Below are 22,864 nucleotides of genomic sequence, written 5' to 3' on the forward strand. Positions count from 1 at the left end.
ATCGATATATTCTGTATCGTTGAGACTCATAGTATCGCAGTCTCGTCGAAGGAAGCTACCGATACGGGCGCATAGATTAAAGGTTGGAGGTCCCTGTAAGCTCGGTGTCTGTGCAAGTCTTTAAACGCACCGAGGCGGATGCTATCGAAGCGTGATAATCGGATCATGGCCTCACTAGCTTCGATAACTTCATCTCTGGCTTGTGAATGCAATACTTCATTCTATTCTCGAATGCAGGTTGTTGACAATGCTGCGATGCGCGATGGCGATGGTGTTAATGGACTGGATTCCTGAGTAATCGGATCCCCAGCGTCAATTTAATTCTTCAGCCGCTATGACGGACAACAGTTCCATCGCGATCAACGAGAAGCAAATCCGATCCTCCCCTGCTAGGAGCCACAGCTGTCAATCGCGAAGAGTATGGCCTGAATTGATTGCCACAACAAGTGTCAAGAAAAAGAAAAGCGGTTCAATTGGCTTCTCGCCTTCATCTTTCATCAACTTTTCCACCGCCGCCGTTTTTACCTCTTCTCGAATTGAAGAATATTCAGCACAGCATTTAATATGGCCACGAATAAAGATGCGCATCTTCCGTGGATGCTGCGGTTTCGATCGTCGACGGGGTTTATAATCGCGACGGTGTGGATGTCGTGTTTTACGGTACGTTTGGGGATTGACGCGGCCGCTTACCACAAGACTAACCGGTGTCTGTGGATAGGATTACTTTCTCTATGCGATGGTGAGCAGAAACTCAAATTCAATGGTCGATGCATCGGGCCACTAAGAAACCCAGATCGTTCCCGTAATGCCAACCGCGCTGAGTGACCGAGCCGGAGTCCCATATGAAGACCGTACGATACCTTCCCAGAAACATACCAGGAATAATAACGGCGGTTAACAGGATGCAGGAGAATACTGGGTCAGCGTCCTTCTCATGTGCGAAGCCGCCGTAGCCCTCGTCTGCTGCCCTATTTTCGGTTACCTAGTTGACGTCTCACGAACCCGTCAATACCCGTTCTTCCTCGGTCTGATCCTCCTCGGTGCATCGATGGGGATGCTCTCCATCGCACATACAGTATGGCTCTTCGTTATTGCCCGGTTACTCCAAGGAGGTGCAACGGCCATGGTTGCCGTGGCCGGCCTGGCGCTGATGACCGATACGGTGGAATTTGGTAATCTGGGGCAGACGATTGGGTATTTAGGGTCTGCAATTACACTGGGATTCCTGCTTGGACCGTTGCTGGGTGGTTTGGTGTATAATGCAGCTGGGTATAATGCGGTGTTTGCCATGGCGTTTGCGATCATCGGGGTGGATCTGGTGATGCGGGTGGCGGTTGTTGAGAAGAAGGTGGCGCGAAAGTGGATCAGCATTGGACTTGATGAAAATGGTATTGGAAATGGCCATATGCATTCGTCTGATGGTGGTTATCACACATTTCCTGGGGAGCCTGCGGAGGTTGAAGAGGACAAGCACAAGCTTGCTCTGTTGGAGATTGCCCGGCAGCCGCGGGTGCTCATTTCGCTATGGGCTTTGCTTGTTCAAGGATTACTATTTTCTGCTTTTGATGCGGTATGTTCTCTGTTCTATATATGTATGGTGTACTAACAACCATAGACGATCCCAATTTTCGTCGAGTCAACATACGGCTGGACCCCATTTGAAGCCGGAATGACATTTCTCCCATCTGCCATTACGGCCCTTTTCGAGCCTTATTTTGGTACGAATTCCCCCTTGTGCGCTACCTGGACAAGAAGCTAATGAAACAGGCTACATCTCCGACAAATACGGCAACCGCATCGTAGCCTTCACCAGCTTTCTCCTCCTCTCTCCGCCATTAGTCTGCCTCCACCTCGTCGAGCACAACGACACAGCCCACAAAATCCTCCTCATAAATCTTCTCACCATAATCGGCGCCCTCCTCAATAGTGCTGTCCCGGCCCTTTTCGTCGAAACACAACAAGTGCTCGAAGGCATGGAGCGCGCGGAGCCCGGGATCTTCGGCCGGAAGGGCGCTGTTGCACAGGCATTTGGGATCCAGACTATGGCGCAGTTTTTGGGTCTGTTTCTTGGGCCGTTGTGGGGTGGATTTGTGACGTATCGATTTGGGTGGAAGAGTACGGCGTGGTCGTTGGGGGTTCTTGCGGGAGTTACGGCTGTGCCGATGTTATGGCTTAGTAAAAGGCCTGATAGGGAGACTGGGGATCATCAGAGTGAGAGTGAAGAAGAGCAGGAGCGGTTGCTGGATAGTTGAATAGCATGTACATATCCGTCTGTGTCTGACCCTAATGTACCATACTTGCTTGACGGCAAACCCCGGTACCATACATCCAATTTTAATAAATATAATATACAATAACAACAATTGGACGCCAAATCAGACTGAATTGAATGATGCAATTCCACGTCCCTTCTTCCAGGCAGTCGTGATGGAGTATACAACCGGTATATTTTATATTTTATATAAAGCATATATACCCGCTTCTCCCCTTCACCCTCCACCTTTATTTATCCTATATTACTTAAGATGTATTCCCTCCACAACACCCGCCTCACATTCAAAATCTCTCTTTCGTTCTTGAGCCTGAGTTTCATTCTCCAAATCTCAGCATCTAGCCAACTATTCAAACCTTTAACCCTACCCCCAAGCCATCCTCTATCCCTCCAATCATACCAACCACTCACCACTGCTACCAACACAACATCATCACCTTTAACTTTACCAGCTATATCAACAAACATGACCCTCTTCTACCCAGCCGAAACAGCCCCTCACAAAGCCACTATTCTCGGCTTCCCGTCTAGCCACGCTGTGCCAAGGGAGTTGCTCAACCAGACACGCAACGAGATCATGGATCTGGCAGTTGTCATCTCTGAGTTCGAACCTGTGCGCGTACATGTACGGCCTGAGGATGAAAATCTCGCTAGACAGATTTTGAATGAACGATTTCAAAAGCTCGAGGATATCAATATCAACAACAAAACCAAGAAAGCCCATAAGCGCTTCGGTCTCCTGAACTGGGGAACCAAAGATAATGGCAAAAGACAAGAGGATATACCACAATACCAACTCTCCCGCATAACCTTCCACAAAACCCCCACAAACCATCCTTGGGTCCGCGACACAGGCCCAGTCTACGTTCTCGACAAAACCAACTCATCCCGCCGCATCGCTATCGACTTCGGCTTCTGCGAATGGGGCGGCAAGAATTCCCGCGAGATAGACGTCCGCAACGAACCACTCGGCCAAGAATCCGACGGACAAGCCGATGAGCGCTCACCAGTCTCCAGAAAAGGCTACGCGGCACCTGATATTCGACACTGGGAAAATGCGCGGTTTGCAAAGAGGGTGCTAGAACAGGAGTTTGATATTGATGAGCAGGAGATGAATAACGGAACGAAGGTGGAAAGAGTTGTGTCGCCACTGCGCCTTGAAGGTGGAGCTCTCGAGGTTGATGGCGAGGGGACGTTCCTGGCGACTGAGAGTTCTATTATCTGTCCGCACCGCAATCCTTCGAGTTCTCTCAGCACTAGGGATGCTGTTGAGTCGCATTTGCGCGCTCTTCTGGGGGTTAGTAAGATCATCTGGTTCCCTGGGCGGACGGGGTTGGATATCACGGATTGTCATGTTGATGGGGAGGTGAAGTTCATTGAGCCGGGTGTTGTGGTGCAGAACAAGCCGCATCCGAAGACCGGAAAGGTGGAGATGGAGATCTATAAAGAGATCAAGGCGATCCTGGGCCGGGAGACGGATGCGCAGGGGCGGAAGATTAGGGTTGTGGAGCTTGAGGCGGCGGATCCGGATCTGGTGGGCTGGGGTAAGTATTATGACGAGGAAGATGAAGAGGAGGTGGAGAAAGAGCAAGAAGAGGCGGCAGGAACGTATGTCAACTTTTACTTTGTGAATGGGGGACTGATTGTGCCTGCGTTTGGGGATGGGAAGCGGGATCGAAAGGCTGTTGAGACGCTGCGTGCGTTGGTTTCGCCGGAGCGCAAGATTCGGCAGGTTTATGTCTCTGCTTTGCCTCTCATGGGGGGTGTGGTGCATTGTGTCACTCAACAGGTTATCTGAGTGGTGCTGATGGTAATAGCATTCATTATTCGTATCATTCATATCACCAATGTTGGTTCGGTATGTCAGTATGTACACGCCATTGCTCCATATCGCGCGACAGCCCAAAAAACAAAATGTTGAATATCTTTTTAGAAAAAGAAGTGCAAGTGCAAAAAAACACCACCACGCCATGCCTTTTTAGAAATACCCCGAAACCACAACCCAAATATTATATGTAATCCGAAAATGACAGACAACCCCGAACTCACTCGCATCCAAGCGCGAGATGCTCAACACTCACAAACTCAACTGATCAAAACTCCCCACCCTGGCCATAGCCCCTAACCTCCCGCCCCCTTTGGTAACCATCCCCAACCGATAAAACCTTTCCTCCCCACCTGGTGACCGTCCACCAATATACCACTTCTCAGGGCCCAGAGCATCGCGGAATCCTCCGCCGCCGCTACCCCCTCCGGAGCCACTGGAGCTGTCGCTTCCGCGACGGCGCTGGTGGTACTCTGAGACTGTGGGTGTGTTGGCAGTGGTGTGTGTGTTAGTGTTTGTGATGGGAATCGGCGAGGAGGAGGATGGGTAGGTTTCGGTTGTTGGTGAGGAGGAGCGATTTGTGGTGGTGTTCGGTGAGGACCCTGGTTCTGTAGCGGATGCGGATGCTGCGGCGGCGGCGGCGGCGGCTGCTGAGCCCGAGGTTGAAGGAGATGAAGGACTAGGTGAAGGTGAACTAGCCTTGGTAGCTATAGTTCTCGCGTTTTGTGTGCTGGAGGAGACAGTGGTAGATGAGGAAGAGGCCTTGAAGTTGGATGAAGATTGGGCTCGAAAGGCGGCCAGGAAGTTGGCTAGGAAGGGTCTGTTTGTGGACATAATGTCACTGAGAGTGTTTTAAATTAAGATATATGTCCTGCAGGTATGAGAAATTCAACGAAATAGAGTAGAGTGGTAGAATCCGGGGAAGAAGAGAGAGTGGGTTCAGATTCTGGGGATGACTTCAGACGAGGATTAAGAAGGCCGCTCCGGGGTTTCCCGATCGCCGCCGGGGGCCAATCAAAAGTGGAGAAACAAATGCTTACTCCAACACGTGGACGGAGAATACAATGAGTTATATAGTTATAGTAATTAATGCAGTATGTACACTGGAAGTCAAGATAAAGCCTCTCGGCTGCTGTTATATGTCCCGTGCAGAGAAATGCACTCTGTCGAATCTACTTACAAGTTTTGATAAATGGCAATAAAAACAATATCAAACGGCCGTCAAGTCAATGCAAAAATAAAACAGAAACAACTCATTTTCCTCGAGAGAAGGCATGCGAAGGAAAAGAGAAAAAAAATCAACAATCAACAAAAAATGACAACCCAACAATCCTTCCCTCGAGGTTTCCTGTCCAAAAACAAAAAAAAAAAAAAGAAAAGAAAAGAAAAGAAAAGAAAACACATGCCCAGGTCTATGTTTGTTTGGACGCCGGATAAACCACAGACAAGACACATACCAGCCCATCTACCCACTCATAATGGTTGGGAGAAAAGAAACAAGAAAAAAAGGAAATAGGATCAACCCAATTCAAAGTCGACCGCGTCGTTCAACTCGCGTAGAAAATGCTTATCAGAAGAATATGATGGAAATTCGTGACAACCCGCGACGGACACACCAGGACCACGATAGAGAGAAGGGAGAAACAACAGCCATCACTAAGTCGGAAAACAAAGACAAATCCCCAGATCGAGAACGCCGCGTTGGAATCAGTATCACGTAGATCTTGTCGTATCAACCCCAGATTGATTTTAGTCCCGATGAAATCGAGATCACAGAAAATGGGAAAGGGACAACAAACGCCAGATAACTCTCAAGCATTCCCAATGGTTAGCCCAGTCAAAAAACTTGGAGAGCCCTGAAGACAAAATCCGTTAGAACAATATGCATATAGATAGACAGAAAATATAATGTCGTTTTGATCAGCGTTCAAAAAAAAAAAAGTATGTTGAGTTCTCCCAGTTTCCCCATCGACAGGTCAGTTAAGCTGAAGTGTGTCATAATACCCAGTTCATTGCCTAGCGGGCTGAACGGTTCCTGCAATCAAGTTAGTAACGGCCAGATAGTTTGATCATGGAGAAAGGCGTACCATCACCGCTCAAAGTGGTCGAGGCAAGGTAAAGACCATTCATACCAGCGCCCTCCTGGGGACCGGTAGTGGCGGGATAGTACTTGCGGTCGGCATCAACATGGGCGTGAATCGAGTCCTGGCCGGATGCCATGGACTGGGGGAACACGGGGTTCATGTAACCATCGGAGGTACCGGGCTGAAACATCGAGGTCCAGTCAATTTCGCCAGTATGAGTGGCACCCGGCATTACCGGGCGCTTATTAGGATCTTGGACGATCGGGGAATTTACCTGCTCAAAGGAGTGACGGTCAACATTCAGCTGCTGGCTGATGGAGTGATTGGGACCAGGCTGTATGAGGTACGGATTCTGCTTGGGAGCAGCCATCCAAGCTCGCGGATGCGGTTGGCCAGCGGGGAACGCGTCTTCCGTAGGACCATGGTTCATCCCGTTGACAGACGACATCGTAAAGCCCAGAGGTGGCTGCTGTTGCTGCTGCTGCTGGTGCGGTTGTGGTTGTTGAGGCGAATGCTGTTCCGGAAATCCCGTTGCAGGGTGGCCCGTGTTAGCCAGCCCGTGGCCATTCACGGAGGCTGCGGCGACGCCAGCGGCAGCAGGAGCACCCTCGCCGAATGTCGTACCTGCAACGCCCGTGGTGGGGGTCGGGGCGGTAGTACTGACTTCATCCTGAATAGGTTTGTTTGCATTGGCGGCCTGCGACCGCTTCAAATGGGCCTGGGGGTGCGACAAGTGAGTGGCACCCGTGGGGTTACCGCGTCGCAAAGAACACTTCTGAAAGTGACGCTTCAAGATATCACTGCGCGAGAATGTGTCCCGGCAAAGCACACACATGTACGGACGATCACCCGTGTCTTTACCTCGTTAGTTTGATGAAATCAATGGCAATGCAGAAAAGTACTCACGTCTCAACAGATGACGCTTGAGATGCTTTGCGTGCAAGTAGGTCTTGTTGCAGTGAGGGCAGGGAAATTTCCCATCGGCATCCTTGGCGGGAATTGTGGTGTTTTTGGCAGACCCATTGACGGTATTGGCGGCGACAGGAGTGGCCCGTCCGGGAACGCTGGGGAGGATACCGCGACGACCCTGGGAACCAACCACCTGGGTACGCGGGGAGTCCTTAGGAGCGTAAGGCGAGCCACCATTGGCACTAGCCACGGGATCCTGGTTCACCCAGGGAGCGGTAGCAGTCTTGCCATCCGGGTAGCTAAAGGCGCCCGAGGGGAGGCCGGAATAGTCTGTACGGCGATCGCGCGGGGGTGCCGGAGCAATTGGCTGGGGATAGCTCTGGGCAGAAGAGGCCGGAGGAAGCACGCTATGTGGAGGAGGGTAGTGTTGCGACGGTTGTTGAGCCTGCTGAGCCTGAGGATTGGGGTGGGAGAGGAAAGACGAGGGAGGCAGGCTGCCAACGGCGGTGGTATGCGGCATGATAGGCGCGGCGGAAGACGCGTAGACGTCGTGGGAGGATGCCGGGAACCTAGACAGGTCGGGACGGTACGGCGGCTGGCCCATGTAAGAGTGAGGAGCCGGGGATTGACTGTGATGCGGCTGTAGCGGCGGCAAAGTCTGGGGTTGAGAGACAGGATAATGATGCTGCATGGTGTACTGCGGCATGGGCATACTGGAGATTGGGGTGGAGGACAGCGGCGTGGAGCCCTGGGGCAAGCTGGTGGAGGGAGGTCTCGACGGATGCGAACGAGGGTCCATGATTTCTTCTTTTTTTCACAAAAAAAAAAAAAAAACCCGAATCAACGAAAAGAAAAAGAAAGAAAGTGGTGAGGGTTGTGGTGAATAGATAGGGCTGAGAGGAGGGGAAGTTGTTCACGGTATCGGGATCATTGATCGTGAAGCGAAGAACAACAGAAAAAAAAAAAAAAAAATAAATAAAAGAGCGTTTTCCGATGAAGCCGCGTTCAGATCCGATAACTTTTCTTGGTTTTTTTCAGCAATTGATCAATTGATCAATTGATCTTGAGTGTGTTTTGACGCGGGCAGTCAAGCAACACGAGATCCCGTGGTGGATCTATTTTTCAACTGAAAAGGAAAAAAAAAAAAAAGACGACAGGGAATAAGGGCAAAAGGCAGTTTGTGTGTGAATAACAACAAGCTGTGAGGGACGAAGTGGGAACGTTGAGTTTTATCCGCACGTTGTGTTTTTTCCTTGAGAGTATCCACACACACCAAAAACTGACTGGGAAAAGGCGGCGGAGCGGTGGGTCAACGCACCACGTCGAGTCCAGTCAGGTCAAACTGCTGTTGCTGGTACGGGCAGGGGAGTGGAATTGGGCAATGGCTGAGAGACGATCACGTATAACAACACAATAAAATAACCTGCCAGACAGATTCAGATTGAAGTTTCAAAAGGAAAAGAAAAGATTGAGGGAAAAGAGAAAAGAGAGAAGAGAAAATTCGAAGGGGAGAGGGGCGGGGAGGAGCGGCAAAAAAGAAAAGAATAGAAAAAAAAAAAATTCGGGGGAGGCAAAGAGAAAAATACACGAGAGCAACAGATCAGAAACGGGAAATGGTGAGGGAAAGAGCGACGGATGGGGTAAAATATCGAGGCCTCTGTTTAAAATTACATAGTCCATTACATTACATACATACGGCAGCGGTGTCGGTGGGAAGCGATTGGATTAATCGGGTAAAGATCGGCTGAGACCTCGGGGACAAGTCACGGGACAGTGCCGGTCGAGCCGGTAGAGTTGAGCTGCTCGTAGAGAACTCCAGGTCTGTAATTATGATCTCTATGTGAGTTTGAGACTCTCTATACACGGCGTTAATTATCACAGATTTGTCAATATGTAAATGTATCTGCAAATTCTGTAGCAAAAAGGAATGTATCCCAATTAGTCTCAAAGGGAAATGCAGCTACATGTACACGTACAGTTACGTGTCCGAACTCAGCTTGAGTTGTACATGTCCATGTCCGCATCCAGATACTTTATCTAAAGGCTATTTTATAGAGTTCTTCATTCTACCACAGAGTATATATCAAATACAATGTGAATATGGAGTCTTTGGTCAAGATCTTCTCCGCAAGGCCCGCCAGAGGTTCTTGGAAACAAAATAATCCACATCCCACATGTCATCTTATCAAGGTTATCGATGTGGAGGTCTCCATAGTCAGTAATCCAGTGTACCTATACAGACGATTATCCCCGTACAATCAAGAAGTACGGGTACTCCGTACAGAGTACGTACTTGATACAGTAGGTATAATCCTTTATACAAGGATAAGCAGACCCCTGCACGGTCTAGGCAAAGGGGTACTTTTGCCGGTCGCGATAGAAATATGCTGCCTATATATATATCTCACTCGTGATATACCTATACAAAAGATGCATTTATGATGAAATGATAGATCATTCAGATATATCATTCCATCGCTATCTGTCTAGCCACGGCCAGCTCCGATAATAAGTACTCATCTACTCGGTACAAGTGCGTGCTAGTACAAATACTTCGTACCTACATACCAGATTAGCTCATCCCCACCATTTTCCAGAGCTTCTCCCGCTTCCATTGTGGACCGTTGCACTTGTTCGATCGACTATACATACTAAGCATATTTAAGGTGAAGAAGCATTGCAGGACCCCTGGAATGTTCATCGTCTAAGACAAACATGCACTCGGAGTACAAGTACGGATGTACATCGAGTGTACGTATCTGCCGTACAGCGATAGTCCGGGATACTCGTACTCCGATGTACTCCGTATGTACAGCTGTCTATCCGATCCCGGCGGCCGCATTCGGTAGGTACCGGCTGCAGAATTGTCCGATGCGTTTTATATTAACATAGTATGCACAAATCTAAGAGAATTTCGATGATAAAATAAAACCAATTCTAACTATTCTCTTCATTTCCCTACAATAATCACAATTACAGCTTACTCTGTCTGTACTCTGGTATACTGAACAGAGTACACACCGACTCACGGCAATTCCTCGGTAGTTTTACCCGGGCAGGCGACTTCTCCGGCACGCCCACTCGATGTTTCCATTCCTGCTTCGAGCCCGGATTCCCGCCGAGGCGCCGGTTTCAGGTTCTCATCCGACCAATGGGAATACCACAAAAGAGAGGAAGTGGGGCTAGCACGCCACCCGCTGGTACTTTAGTTTATCAGCGGTTACGATGTTTTGCAAATTACGCGGTTACGAACTGTAGTTGTATACACGTACACCGGACACTTGTGTTCACTTATGATTTTGTGAAAATATATAGCATTATAGCATTCTTATACGCAGAGCAAATTTAGGGTACAAAGTGCTTGTCTGTAGCAACCATTGAAAATTGAGCGCTATTCAGAGTACCTGGGATGTAGGAAACCACTGCTTTTGTACTAAATAAGGACACTCAGAGTGCAACCACGGTCCTGGATCAACCCAAACTTACCAATCTCCTGGATATCAAAGCACAAGCATTCGTTCGTACTCCAGGTACCTACTCAAGCAAGCTCTAATATCACTATCTGAAATAGAACGCGTATTTGTACATAGTAGGGCTCTCGTAAAGATGCAAGTACCTCTTTCTGTTCATCGCCGGCGTGTCGATACTCAGTTATTCTACGGACCACCGGAAGCTAAACCTTACCAGTCATGTTATACATCGGCAGATGTGAACTTGATATGCCGACGAGGAGCACAAAGCTTCTTGTGCAAGTAGAGTACGGGGTGTAGTGTAGGTATATGAACCTGTAGATGTTCAAGTGCAATGCTTGACAGCACTAGGTTATCAGATGTACCGTCCAAGCCGATGGAGTTGGTCCACTTCTTCTAGAAAATTGCCCCATTTATGGATACTATCGAGTAAGAGATGAGCGGAGTATGGGGTGAACCACATACCAGGACAGCTACATGTATTCCTTGTTCAGCTGCAATATAATCGCTGCAAATATATGCAAATATATGCATTGTATATCATGGGCAATGTATTAATGGTCAATATTTCCATTGATCTACGCTCATGCTCCAAATAAGATCCTATTTCATTCAGAACCCAATTACTCTGTATAGCTACCACTTGCTAACTCACCACTCTCCCCATAAACATGCTCAACATTCACCTTCGGCCCCCTAAACCACCTCCTTGCATCAACCACCCACCAAATCACGACCCCCAACATCGGCCCCCCATACACCAAACACGTCCAATTCATCAACTGCGGCGTCAACCGCTCCCCCTGAACCTGAGGTAGACACAAAACCGGCACCATCAGCACCACAAAACTCACCCCAACCCCACCAACCATCCTCCCCAGCCAAGTAGGTCCCAGATCCCACGGACCCCGTCGAAACCTGTCACCCACAAAGAACACGCGGATAGCAATGGGGATTCCGAAAGCAACGAATTGGGCGATTGCGCCGATACTGAACAATGCGCCGATAGCCACTGAGCCTGCTAGCATGAGGAGACTCATAAGGACTCCGAGAGAGGCGTTGAGGAGGACTGCGTTTACGGGGGTTTGGGTTTTTGTGTTTACGCGCTTCCAGATGCGCGAAAGGGGGAAGCAGTCGTCTCGTGCGTAGGCGTACGTCACGCGTGATGCAGCGACCATGCAGCCCTGGCCCATTGAGAAGCCGCAGATAATGGTTAAAGAGAGGAGGGTTATTGCCGTTTTGCGGGGAAGGACTTGGAGCAGATACGAGGCCCAAGGTTGGCCTAGCGAGGAGTTCATTACGGCCTCGATGTCATGGACTGTGTATGCGACGACGAGTTGGAGGAGCCATCCTAACACCCCACCAATGGCAGAGGTCATTACGATGGCGCGTGGTGCGGCGATACTGGCATTCGAGCATTCTTCACTTAAATGGAAAGGGGAGTCGTAACCCGCCATTGTCCAGATGACACCGACGAAGGTCATTAGCACTGCAATGCCGTCGGGCCAGTCAGTGCGGTTGTTTATGTTGCCCCAGACGTCGGATGAGGGATTAAACCCCCATGGCCTCCTGTCACTGTCGTCTGTGGCTATCTGCACGGGAATTGTAATCAAGACGGAAATCAGAGCTAGTAGGTTGAACGTCGAACCGTATGAGTTGAAATTTGCAATCCAGCGCGTTGGCATGCTGCTTATGCCCGCGTGTACGCCCAACAGCAATGCTGTCAGCAGGAACGTATGCCATTTCGTCGGTTCATAGCTTGGATTCTCGATTGATACCGCGGCCAGAATCATCGCAGCTAGGGAATAGTTCACTGACGGCGCGGCTGTGACCTGTCCGATCCAGTTCGACCAGCCGACAATCCACGCTGCAAATGGTCCGTATTCAGGTGGTGCTAAGACAGCTGCTGCATAGTACAGTCCGCCACTATATCCGTCAGCTCTCATAATCTTTGATAGGGTTTGTGATCATACCTAGTAGGCATTGCCGAGCAAAGCTCCGCCATAGCCATGGCAATACACTGGATGAAAACCATGGCAATAATCCATCCCCAGACCATTCCTGCCGTGCCAGCATATCCCATCCCTACAACTATCAGTCATGTTCAACCACACCCAAACCCCGTAGAGAAAGAACGTACCATAAGCTAAGGTACTCCCGAACGACGGCAGCAATCCCAACACCGCAAAACTCACACAAAACGTCGTCCATAGTGAAAACTCCCGCTTGAATTCCTGCTTATACCCCAGTGCCACTATGACCTGCTCGTCAGCGTTCCCTGTGGACGTCCTCGGGACATCGTCATCTGCTAAGATTGTAGTGACTGCTGTAGGGGTTGTATTGTCGTCGACACTGGTGGATACAGAGGCCTGCTTGGTTTCGTTGGGCATATTTATCTTCTCTCCTCTTTTCCTTTTTCTCTCATTTATAGATTCAAGGGTAAAAAATGTACCAGAGGAGAAGCAGCTGCAGCTCAGCTTAATATAACATATGAAATCTTACAGCACAAACTAAGCGATCATGGGGTTACACGATATCACTCTGCCTTATGTAGACATCCTATCTGCCTACATTAATTTTCTGCACGGAAGCGATAACGAGCATCTGCAGCGCGGAATAATTTTCCCAGGTGCAGGGTTGGTTATCTCGCATCGGAACCATTGTCTGCTCCGTACTCGTCGAGGTGATTGATGATCATCGGTTGGAACGATTGATTCCGAGGTATGTTTAGATTTGTCGAGGTGTGATAGTTACTCCAACCCATATACTCAGACTCAACTGTGTACCCATAATCATTTACAAAGTACCGAGTAGTGTTCCACTAGATAAGATGTAGGAACTTTATTTTGCCATGGATCCATGTTACTACTACGAGCCAAGTTGCTTACTGAAAACGGAAGTTATAACTTGGTTTCCGAGACTGAAGCCCTCAGATGATCATCGAAGAGAATTCAGGCTACTTTTGGAGTATGAGCACGGGGCTTTCCATATACGGGAGCCTATGCATCTTATCTTGATAAACCTCAACCAATCAATCATTAGAACACGGATACATCAAACCCAGACAATACGTATGCACAGAAAAAACCTGCCCATTGAAGCTAGAACAGCCTAGGCAAAGAAGATATGAAGAGAACTGATTGGGTGTTGTCTATGAGCTCTCGAATTCCATCACTAATCTACAGTAGTACAAGCCATCCCTTACCGTCCACGGCCAAACACTTGACTGCGGACAAGCCGTATAGTAAAACAAATCGGTTAAACACATTTAGAACGGCTAGATTATGTCAGCAAACATTCTCACTATATAATAGACATGAAGACAGAAACTCACGTTGTCCTCGGGAGCCAGTCTCCGGTCAAAGTACTGGTCGAAGAAGGGGAACTGCTGGAGAATATCCCGGCGCACACGGGGAACCTCGCCGAAGAAGAAGAGAGCACCGACACCAGCAGCAACACCGAACGTACCGACAATACCGCCGCTATCCCATATTAGCAGCCTATTTAATACGAACACCACTCGATTAACTGCTTCGAAAACTCACTATCTGGTGGCGTGGCCAGCGTCAAGGCCGTGGAAGTGGGTGGGAGTGTAGTACCTGCATCGCTTGTCGTTAGTCTCCTGTTTGCCCATATTGCGATTTCAAAGTCCTCCGTTCGCTAGTCCATAGTACAATAGAATGCATAACTCGAATAGAGTGGTGTCTGCTATGTTAAATGTACCAAACCCATATATCCTACCAACTCAAGCCAAACTAAAACCAATTGCCGGATCGGGAATATCTCACTTGGGACCAATACGACCGGAGAAGGCCGCAGCACGGCTAATGGTTTGCGAGAACTATGAACCGGAGCAGTAATTAGCAATCTACTCAATATATTTCACTCTAGTCAAGCATCTCCAATCCGTAGCCCGTTGGTCAGTCGGGGCATGACGCGATTCCAACGTCGAGGCCAGAGCCCCCTCCTTGTTCCTCCTGGGATCGACCACCGGTATAAAGAAACGCATGGGGCTGATAAGAATCAGAAGGAAAGTACATACCATCTTATCTAGCAGCTCGAGACACGCAGAGCGAGAATTGAGTCTGGGACAACAGCGACAGAATGAATGATGGCTGCGGACGAAACGAAAACCGGGAGGCTCCGATCGACAACCAATCAGCGTCCCGAAACCAGAGTCACGTGATGTTACCCAAACGGTCAAATCAGATGCATTGCATTTGCGATCTCCAAGTACACAAAATGTTAAGAAGATTGAAGCTGTATACACACTGTGTTTGAGTGCTATATCTTTGCTGAGTGACATTAATCTACGACACTACATACCCAACACCATTCCCAGACCTAGAAAAGGTCAATATCAGAGATATCCTTTGAACTTATAATAAAATCAATAGAAGCCCAAGAAGAGAAACAAAAGAAAAAAAAGAAATGAAAACAAAATATATCTATACAAATCCCTGATGCCCATGTTTAATCGACTTTTCCGGTAGTGCCCCCATTGAGCAGACCTTCCTTTCCTTCAAGTTGGAAGAATCCACCACCGCTGCTACCACCGGCACCAATGATCCCACCCCGAGAACCGCGCCGTGACCCCCTTCCTCGAGCCGCGAACATTACCGCGGCGACGGAGATGGTCAACAGAATGATGAAGATAATAGGGTGGTTGGAGATAAAGGAGCGCGTAGAGAAGAATGCAGACTCCACGGTGCCAACTGTGGACTTCGGGGTAAGCTTCGGTGGGTTGGCAATGACAAGAGGGATGGTCTCAAGAATCGAAGTACGCGAGGCCATAATGGTAGCTCCGCTAGACGAGGTGTCCCAGTAACGTCGGTTCTAGAAAGCATGAATTAGTATCAGTCATCTCCTTCGGTTTTGTGAAAGATACTCACATCTTCGTCGTTGATGATAACTCGTTCGCCATTCTCCACGTCAATTCCATACGTAGTCCGCAACCAACGCTCCCAGAAGTCACCATCGACCCAGGCAAACCCAACTTGCTTCTTGTCATCCTCACGGATGGTGATACGCATGTTCTTCGCGGCTCGCAACGCACGTTGGTCCTCACGGTCGTCAGCTTCCTCGATACGGAGCTGTTTCGTATCCCGAAGTTCTTTTCGTTCCAATTGGAACAACTGAGTCTGCTTATCCATCCACTCGTGGGCTGCGTTTTTCAGCTCCCTCTTGCCAAGGATGAAGTCATCAGAACGTCTCCGGCTCAGGATACCAAGCACCACGTACTTGCCGGCCATGACTTCACGGGCGTTCGACGCAGTCAGTTCCGGGACAATGGGCAGCCATACGCTACTCATCCAGTTAAGAACCTGTCGGAAGTCTCTCATGTCTTTCGGAGCCAAGGCATTGTAATAATTCGGGCGGCCATCTCGCACCACGAGAAGACGAGGCCAGGTCGAAATCTTGAATCTCTCGGCCAAAGCAGCACTATTAGTTTTCACGATCCGTGCATGTCCAATCAAGCTGAGAGTCAGGCGTTCCAGAGCTTCAAAGTCTTCCGATGTTGTTGCGTGGTCATAGAAGTAAAGGAAGATGACTTCCTCCTTTTCTTCTAGCTCCTGGAAAGCGACCGCATCAACATCCTGGACACCGGATCCAATGTCGACAGCCCTCTTGGCGTAGTTCACTAAATCACCAAGGCCACGCAGTCCATTGTACTCGACCCTCTCACCTCCGCGGAAAAAGTACATGGTCGGGAAAGCGTTCACATGAGCATCCTTGCAAAGTCTAGGCTCCGCATCGCAGTTCACTTCACCGATATTGAGAACATGCTGCATTTCTCTACCCATCTGACCCCACGCGGGTGCGAGTGCCTGACAGTGACCACACCATGGTGCGTAGAACTTGATAAACCAGGGGTCCTGGCTAGTTGTAACCAGCTTTTGGAAGCTTTCGGCGGTAAGCGGGACCGAGATGCCTTGAGGGTTCGCAGGAGCCGACTTCGGCTTCGGTTTCTTCTTGCCCGAAGAGGCCAACTGTGCAGCCTTTTCATTGTGCTTCTCGCCAGCCTTAGCACCGCCCTCAGGGTTTTTGTCTTTGGCGGCAGGAACCTCAGGCTCAGCCTTAGGGTTGACCTTCTTCTCCCCGGGTTCGGGAAGTTTGACGCCTTCCACAGGTCGAGACCCCGGCCGGATCAGTTCCAGTTTCTCCTCCACAAATTCACTCATGCCCTTCATGTCCTTCGGGCCCTCATACTTTTCCATCAACTTTCCATTGTGATACAGCGCAAACAAGGGGAAGTATCCAACATCCAATTCCGAGCACAGATCCGCATAGGCAAGGCAGTTCATAGATGCGAAATGGAAATCGTAGAATTTCTGGAATGAATTCAAGGACTGCGTGTCGGGGCTCTTGGACGAAGACGACGATAACGGATTTGATGCCTAACGGAACGATTAGACAATCACTGTAGAACCTTGATGATCTCTCAACTCACATAATAAAATTCGTAGAGTGTTTGCCACGTTGGCGCGATCTTGGTACAATGAGGACAAGATGGAGAGAAATGCTTGACAAACCAGTAACCCTCCTTTGTCAAATCCTGGAAGGTGTCCGGTGTCAACTCCCTCATGGGAGGGACTTCAACGCCATTGAAGGTAGTCGAACTAGATTTCGCATCTTTCTCCGAGCCGGCTCTTTTTACCAGACGATGCTCAGATCCCTCCGGAGTGGCAGCGAAAGTCGAGGGAATCGAAACGAGCGAGAGAAGTGACCACACCAGTGTCGAGGGTTTCATGCTGGCTGCGGTTTCAAGATTCACAACCTTGGGAGATTAACGTAAAGAAAGGATTTATAATCGGGAATATGCGTATAAGATGAACGAAGGGCGAGACAAATCGATTTAGAGGCGTAGTGTCATATGTGGCAGTCCTGAAATGCGGCGCAACTGCTGTCAGCGTATGTGGAACAGCAGTGACCGTGGATTTGCTGCACAAAGATGTGCACGACCCACGATCCGGCGAATAACTTGAGATACTGTGGAAAAGTGGTCGAACCCGAATGGGATTGTTGCTGAAGATAAGTGCTGTATGTAGTTGCCCCCTAACAAAGGCGACTTGCTGGAGACTTTGTTTCTCCGCTTCCGGGGCGGAACCTCAACCTTTCGTCCTCTCAGGGCGCGGATAATCGCATTAATCAGATCGAGAGTACATCGTCATCTTTAATTGACCCGGTCACCCACCCTTGTCGGGTCTTAATACACAAAATACAATTCTCAGGATGAGATCGACACTCCGGTTGTTGGCCAACGTCAAGCCCCGGTACTTGGAGCCGTTTGCTCCCACCGGGTTGACCGGCCTCCTCACTCACCCCAGCCCTCGCCCGACTTTGATCTTCCTTTACCAGAGCGTTCTTGAAAAGCTGCAGCATTTCCCCGAGTCGTCTGTCTACCGCCAGTCTACAGAGGCGCTAACCCGCCGACGCCTGCAAATTGTCGAGTCGACGAAACCGCCTGGTTTTGAGCAATGGTTGGAGCGTGTGAAGAAGACTGTGGGCGCCGAGCCTGAGCGATTCGCCAGTCTCCTCTTGAAAAACGGACAGTACGCTGCCTCTCAGCAAAGCGACGGAAGCGAAAACCCTCGTGGAGAGGAGTGGAATGGTGACTCCGTCGAGACGGCGACCGAAGGCCCCGCTCGTACCGCGACCCAGGAAACGCAATGGGAAAAATTGATGGAAGAGTCCACCAAGGAGGCTCACGAGTCTGATTTCTATAACGAAACTATGAAGTGGGAGGCTGAACCCGCTCTTGAAGCAGACCAGTATGTTGGCCAGTCAATTGCGTCAAATTAAGCCGTTTGATGGGAGTGAAACGCGTGCTAATTCCTCACATCAGGGTTTCCGAGATTGAAAACCAGATCGGGGCCGGTCTCATTGAGGAAGTTATCCAGGTTGCCGAGGGTGAGCTGAAGCTCGTCGATTACATGTATAAGTCGGAAGCGTAAGTCCTTCGACGGTCAACTTGGGTTGCCATTCAATGTCTTCAGGTATTTGCTAACCTTTATTTTAGGTGGGGGGAACTTGAGGAGAAGCCCAGCCCTGGCCAGTGGAGCTATTTTGAGCGGGAGTAAACGCCATAATTCGGTTTTGTTCAACTATGACATTTGTATTTATTAGCCCACGAGTTCGAGGAGGAACACCTCCATGAAACTTATACTTTGACACAAAAAAAGAGAATTTATTCATCAATTGCCTTCCTGTCGCTCCTGGCTACAGATCTGTCGTAGTGTAGGGGCTGTTGTCTCCGGGTAAGCTAAAGCCTTGTTTGAATACTGTCCCCAGAATGCTATGCTTCATTAAATTACACTCAATCAATTTCATACTTCTGTCAAATTATCACGTCACTCAATTCATCTTCATCTCCTAATATTTGTATGTAGTTACATAGATGCCCAGAGCCGCAGGCGGTGAGCCCACCATCGCTAGGCGGGATTCCGTCTCCTTGTGGACACATCGTCCCTGAGCGTCGCTGGTCACTATTTAGAATAATTCTACTTTACTGCTTTTTGCCATTGCCTGCTCGGTGATCTCCTTTCAATAGTCCCAACCGAATATCCTCGCCAGACGAACCCTCTAATTGTATCCTCGGGCTGGGCTGTTTTGAGCGGCTCGTGGCCTGATTTCCCCTCCGTTTTCGCAGCAGGCCTTCCCCGACGCCGCACACATTTATCTACAAACAACAGTTCAATATGCGCTTGGACGTCAAGGTGAGAAATCCTCGACAGAAGCTATACTCTATGCTGGACAGGAGCATGTGAAATGTGGCTGGAATCGCATTTAATACCGTTGCTGACGTTGTAACGTACAGAGACAACTCTTTGCCCGCTCGGAGCGGGTAAAGGGCATTGATTTCCACCCTACGGAGCCATGGGTGAGTACATATAACCTTGATTTGTCTTGTATGATGCTAACTATGATATAGATCCTGACGACATTATACAGCGGTGCGTTCAAGTCGCCAGCAATTGCTTTAGGTTCAATGCGCTAATTGAATAACAGGTCACGTATACATCTGGTCCTACGAGACTCAAGTAAGTTTCTAACTTAGTGACATTACTAGCAGAGGACACAGCTGACAATTGACTCTTTTCATAGTCCATTGTTAAAACCTTCGAACTCACCGATGTCCCCGTACGAGCTGGACGCTTCATTGCCCGCAAGAACTGGATTGTTTGCGGTTCGGACGACTTCCAGCTTCGTGTTTACAACTACAATACGTCCGAGAAGATCACGTCTTTCGAGGCCCATCCCGACTACATTCGATCTATCGTCGTCCACCCCACTCAACCTTTCGTTTTGACCGCATCCGATGACATGACAATCAAGCTTTGGGATTGGGAGAGAGGCTGGAAGTGCGTTCAGGTCTTTGAGGGCCACAGCCATTATGTGATGGGCTTGTCCATCAACCCAAAGGACACCAATACATTCGCCTCTGCATGTCTGGATCGGACGGTGAAGATCTGGAGCCTTGGCTCGCCTCATGCCAACTTCACCCTCGAGGCCCACGAGACTAAGGGTGTGAACCATGTCGACTACTACCCGCAGGCTGACAAGCCCTACCTTCTCACTACATCGGACGATAAGACTGTCAAGGTCTGGGACTACACAACGAAGGCGCTAATTGCGACTCTCGAAGGTCACACGAGTAACGTCTCTTTCGCCTGCTACCACCCCGAACTTCCTGTGATCATCTCCGGTTCCGAAGATGGAACAATCAAGATCTGGCATGCCAACACATACCGACTGGAGCAGTCGCTGAGTTATGGGCTAGAACGAGCTTGGTGTGTCTCATACCAGCGTGGTAGGCAGGGTGTCGCCATGGGTTTTGATGATGGTGCTGTGGTTGTTAAGATGGGCAGAGAAGAGCCAGCCGTTTCAATGGACAGTTCTGGAAAGGTCATCTGGGCCAAGCACAATGAAGTGGTATCGACTGTTATCAAGGGTGGTGATCCCACTGTCAAGGACGGCTCACCCCTCTCTCTGTCCACGAAAGATCTGGGATCTTGTGAGGTCTACCCGCAGACATTGTCGCACTCCCCGAACGGGCGGTTTGTGTCTGTCTGTGGTGACGGAGAGTATATCATCTACACAGCGCTTGCCTGGAGAAACAAGGCCTTCGGGCAAGCCCTCGATTTCGCGTGGGGGTCAAAGGACAACAGCAATGACTATGCCATCCGCGAATCTCCAACCAGTGTAAAGATATTTAGAAACTTCAAGGAAGTGAGTGGTGGCCTTGATGTTGGTTTCCAGGCGGAGGGTCTCTCAGACGGTGTTCTCCTTGGCGTGAAGGGCCAGGGAGGCATTGGTCTGTTCGACTGGGAGACTGGAAACCTGGTCCGTCGCATTGAAGTCGAACCAAAGGGCGTAAGTTCATGCATTTTATCTCATGTCGTATGACCTCGCGCACTGACATGTCAATTAGGTCTACTGGTCTGAATCCGGAGAATTGGTGGCTCTTGCCTGCGAGGATAGCTTTTACGTTCTCAGATTCTCAAGAGAAAACTACGTCAACGCATTAAACGAAGGCGAAGTGGATGAGGATGGTGTTGAATCTGCATTCGAGGTTGTCACCGACATCAATGACTCTGTTCAAACAGGTCAATGGGTTGGAGATTGCTTCATATACACAAACACAACAAATCGCCTGAACTACCTGGTCGGTGACCAGACATACACGATTTCCCACTTCGACCAAGCCATGTACCTTCTGGGCTATCTACCTCGTGATGGTAGAATCTACCTTGCCGACAAGGACGTTAACGCCGTGTCCTTCGGCTTGTCGCTTGGCATGGTTGAATACCAGACCTTGGTGCTGCGCGGAGATATGGACCAGGCAGCGGAGCTGCTCACGGACATCCCCCAGGACCAGATGAATAAGGTAGCCCGCTTCCTCGAAGGCCAAGGCTACAAGGAGATGGCACTCGAAGTCGCCACGGACTCGGAGCACCGCTTCGACCTCGCTCTCTCGCTTAGCGACCTCGAAACCGCCCTCGAGATCGCTCGCGAATCTAACGTCGAGCACAAATGGAAGACAGTCGGCGACACTGCGTTGGCAAGCTGGAACCTCTCCCTTGCCCAGGAGTGCTTCACCAACGCCAAAGACCTCGGCTCCCTCCTCCTCCTGCACACCGCCAGCGGTAACCGCGAAGGCCTCAAGGCACTCGCCCAGCAAGCCTCCAAAGCTGGCCTGCACAACGTCGCCTTCTCTACGCTCTGGACCCTCGGTGACGTCGACGGCAGCATTGACCTCCTCGTACAGACAGGCCGCCTCGCGGAATCAGTCCTCTTCGCTCAGACCTACAAGCCTTCGCGTGCACCCAAGCTCGTGACTCAGTGGAAGGAATCCCTCGAGCAGAGCGGGAAGTCTAAGATTTCGCGCCTGGTCGGTATTCCACCTGGTGCACCCGAGGGAGTCGCTACAGATGACGACCTCTTCCCTGAGTGGGATGAATATATCCGCATCGAGAAGGAAGGAGGTGCCCCTGCCCCTGCTACTGAGCCGCCGTCGTCAGAATCGCTTATCGACGTTGAGACGGATGAAGGGGGTAATGCGGAGAGTGCGATGAATGGAGCTGCTGAAACTAAAGCTGAGGCTGAAGCTGAGGAGGTATAGATGGAGATAATGTGATATGTGCTATATGAGAGTCCAATTGTTTTTTATTTGAGACTTGGGGAGGACCAGGATGGACTCATATAGTTTGGATGGATAACTTGATTCCTTACTTTTTTACCTACATATTTTTTAGAGCTTTATTTCACCTTTTACCCTATTTCTGTTTTTTGTCAGCAATATCATTGTCGTTTTTTTTTTTTTTTTCTCGATTCCAATGCAATGTGTTTTAGACCGCTGAATCCGTTTGAGTCCACTCAATTTTTGCTCCTGTATCAACTTGTCTTGATGTACAAGTGATATTTGTCTGGTTCTGATGTACTACTTAGTCATGAAGTTCTACGAAGGCTCACAGTTCGTTCTGTTAGCCAATCGAGAAAAGACAGGATAATTCAGGCCAGTTCAACCAAGAGAGTTTATTTGATTTGTACCATAAATATTTCTTTATTTCACTCCATCGCACACTCGAACAAAACACACAAGACCCGAGAAACCTTGTAACCGGAATGCTAGGATGACAAAAATCACGACCAGATGAGATGGGTAACCGCGCACTCTGAAATGCATAGTAAACAAGACGCTCGAATGTAATTGAGATCGATATGGGAAAAGGTAGAAAGCGGAAAATGTTCTGAAAGGAAGAAAAAAGGAAAAAAGGGAAGAGAGTCAAGGGCCAGCTACCAG

At 49.4% G+C, this 22,864-nt stretch overlaps 9 protein-coding genes across 9 annotated transcripts; 4 read left to right on the forward strand and 5 right to left on the reverse strand.

Moving 5' to 3' along the window:
• Window positions 1–429: 429 nt before the first annotated feature.
• EURHEDRAFT_296435 (MFS transporter) lies at window positions 430–2,293 on the forward strand. The gene is made up of 6 exons (XM_040778258.1): window positions 430–660; window positions 719–739; window positions 794–851; window positions 909–1,570; window positions 1,616–1,718; window positions 1,768–2,293. The coding sequence occupies exons 1-6, from the start codon at window positions 565–567 to the stop codon at window positions 2,250–2,252; spliced, it is 1,425 nt and encodes a 474-aa protein (XP_040641204.1). The 5' UTR covers window positions 430–564; the 3' UTR covers window positions 2,253–2,293.
• Window positions 2,294–2,738: 445 nt separating this feature from the next.
• On the forward strand, window positions 2,739–4,070 carry EURHEDRAFT_450632 (agmatine deiminase family protein; the record flags this gene model as incomplete). The annotated part of the gene is made up of 3 exons (XM_040783891.1): window positions 2,739–3,006; window positions 3,049–3,806; window positions 3,849–4,070. 3 exons carry the CDS (start codon window positions 2,739–2,741, stop codon window positions 4,068–4,070), a joined length of 1,248 nt encoding a protein of 415 aa, XP_040641205.1.
• Window positions 4,040–5,038, reverse strand: EURHEDRAFT_409731 (uncharacterized protein). Its single transcript, XM_040781170.1, has one exon. It carries the CDS (start codon window positions 4,929–4,931, stop codon window positions 4,350–4,352), a length of 582 nt encoding a protein of 193 aa, XP_040641206.1. The 5' UTR covers window positions 4,932–5,038; the 3' UTR covers window positions 4,040–4,349.
• Window positions 5,039–6,106: 1,068 nt separating this feature from the next.
• EURHEDRAFT_513396 (uncharacterized protein) lies at window positions 6,107–7,889 on the reverse strand (the record flags this gene model as incomplete). Its single annotated transcript, XM_040786163.1, has 3 exons — window positions 6,107–6,132; window positions 6,185–7,036; window positions 7,088–7,889. 3 exons carry the CDS (start codon window positions 7,887–7,889, stop codon window positions 6,107–6,109), a joined length of 1,680 nt encoding a protein of 559 aa, XP_040641207.1.
• A 3,294-nt stretch (window positions 7,890–11,183) lies between these two features.
• Window positions 11,184–12,950, reverse strand: EURHEDRAFT_450647 (amino acid permease; the record flags this gene model as incomplete). The annotated part of the gene is made up of 3 exons (XM_040783892.1): window positions 11,184–12,486; window positions 12,534–12,645; window positions 12,701–12,950. The coding sequence occupies 3 exons, from the start codon at window positions 12,948–12,950 to the stop codon at window positions 11,184–11,186; spliced, it is 1,665 nt and encodes a 554-aa protein (XP_040641208.1).
• Window positions 12,951–13,549: 599 nt separating this feature from the next.
• EURHEDRAFT_409734 (cytochrome b-c1 complex subunit 10) lies at window positions 13,550–14,641 on the reverse strand. The gene is made up of 5 exons (XM_040781171.1): window positions 14,603–14,641; window positions 14,349–14,401; window positions 14,106–14,159; window positions 13,895–14,042; window positions 13,550–13,837 (listed from the first exon to the last, which is right to left on the reverse strand). The coding sequence occupies exons 1-5, from the start codon at window positions 14,603–14,605 to the stop codon at window positions 13,829–13,831; spliced, it is 267 nt and encodes an 88-aa protein (XP_040641209.1). The 5' UTR covers window positions 14,606–14,641; the 3' UTR covers window positions 13,550–13,828.
• A 141-nt stretch (window positions 14,642–14,782) lies between these two features.
• EURHEDRAFT_409735 (putative disulfide isomerase) lies at window positions 14,783–17,601 on the reverse strand. Its single transcript, XM_040781172.1, has 3 exons — window positions 17,012–17,601; window positions 15,453–16,958; window positions 14,783–15,396 (listed from the first exon to the last, which is right to left on the reverse strand). The coding sequence occupies exons 1-3, from the start codon at window positions 17,309–17,311 to the stop codon at window positions 15,034–15,036; spliced, it is 2,169 nt and encodes a 722-aa protein (XP_040641210.1). The 5' UTR covers window positions 17,312–17,601; the 3' UTR covers window positions 14,783–15,033.
• Window positions 17,602–17,604: 3 nt separating this feature from the next.
• EURHEDRAFT_409736 (complex I NDUFA5 subunit family protein) lies at window positions 17,605–18,774 on the forward strand. The gene is made up of 3 exons (XM_040781173.1): window positions 17,605–18,332; window positions 18,407–18,511; window positions 18,581–18,774. The coding sequence occupies exons 1-3, from the start codon at window positions 17,794–17,796 to the stop codon at window positions 18,639–18,641; spliced, it is 705 nt and encodes a 234-aa protein (XP_040641211.1). The 5' UTR covers window positions 17,605–17,793; the 3' UTR covers window positions 18,642–18,774.
• Window positions 18,775–19,259: 485 nt separating this feature from the next.
• On the forward strand, window positions 19,260–22,183 carry EURHEDRAFT_400541 (coatomer subunit beta'; the record flags this gene model as incomplete). The annotated part of the gene is made up of 6 exons (XM_040780019.1): window positions 19,260–19,277; window positions 19,379–19,441; window positions 19,493–19,514; window positions 19,570–19,601; window positions 19,666–20,934; window positions 20,993–22,183. 6 exons carry the CDS (start codon window positions 19,260–19,262, stop codon window positions 22,181–22,183), a joined length of 2,595 nt encoding a protein of 864 aa, XP_040641212.1.
• Between the last annotated feature and the right edge of the window lie 681 nt (window positions 22,184–22,864).

Source organism: Aspergillus ruber (assembly GCF_000600275.1).
Source record: "Aspergillus ruber CBS 135680 unplaced genomic scaffold scaffold00005, whole genome shotgun sequence".
NCBI lineage: Eukaryota > Fungi > Ascomycota > Eurotiomycetes > Eurotiales > Aspergillaceae > Aspergillus > Aspergillus ruber.

Bases quoted from the DNA above. Each gene is read 5' to 3' on its own strand.
- EURHEDRAFT_296435 (XM_040778258.1), top strand. From the start codon at position 565: ATGGCCACGAATAAAGATGCGCATCTTCCGTGGATGCTGCGGTTTCGA. The intron at 661-718 runs GTACGTTTGGGG...GTCTGTGGATAG, and splicing joins TGTGGATGTCGTGTTTTACG to GATTACTTTCTCTATGCGAT. The intron at 1,719-1,767 runs GTACGAATTCCC...CTAATGAAACAG, and splicing joins CCTTTTCGAGCCTTATTTTG to GCTACATCTCCGACAAATAC.
- EURHEDRAFT_409735 (XM_040781172.1), bottom strand. From the start codon at position 17,311: ATGAAACCCTCGACACTGGTGTGGTCACTTCTCTCGCTCGTTTCGATT. The intron at 16,959-17,011 runs GTGAGTTGAGAG...TCGTTCCGTTAG, and splicing joins CACTCTACGAATTTTATTAT to GCATCAAATCCGTTATCGTC. The intron at 15,397-15,452 runs GTGAGTATCTTT...CATGCTTTCTAG, and splicing joins TTATCATCAACGACGAAGAT to AACCGACGTTACTGGGACAC.
- EURHEDRAFT_409731 (XM_040781170.1), bottom strand. From the start codon at position 4,931: ATGTCCACAAACAGACCCTTCCTAGCCAACTTCCTGGCCGCCTTTCGA.
- EURHEDRAFT_409736 (XM_040781173.1), top strand. From the start codon at position 17,794: ATGAGATCGACACTCCGGTTGTTGGCCAACGTCAAGCCCCGGTACTTG. The intron at 18,333-18,406 runs GTATGTTGGCCA...TCCTCACATCAG, and splicing joins CCCGCTCTTGAAGCAGACCA to GGTTTCCGAGATTGAAAACC. The intron at 18,512-18,580 runs GTAAGTCCTTCG...CCTTTATTTTAG, and splicing joins TACATGTATAAGTCGGAAGC to GTGGGGGGAACTTGAGGAGA.
- EURHEDRAFT_409734 (XM_040781171.1), bottom strand. The intron at 14,160-14,348 runs GTGAGATATTCC...CAAGCGATGCAG, and splicing joins TCCGGTCGTATTGGTCCCAA to GTACTACACTCCCACCCACT. The intron at 14,043-14,105 runs GTGAGTTTTCGA...AATATGGGATAG, and splicing joins GCTGGCCACGCCACCAGATA to CGGCGGTATTGTCGGTACGT.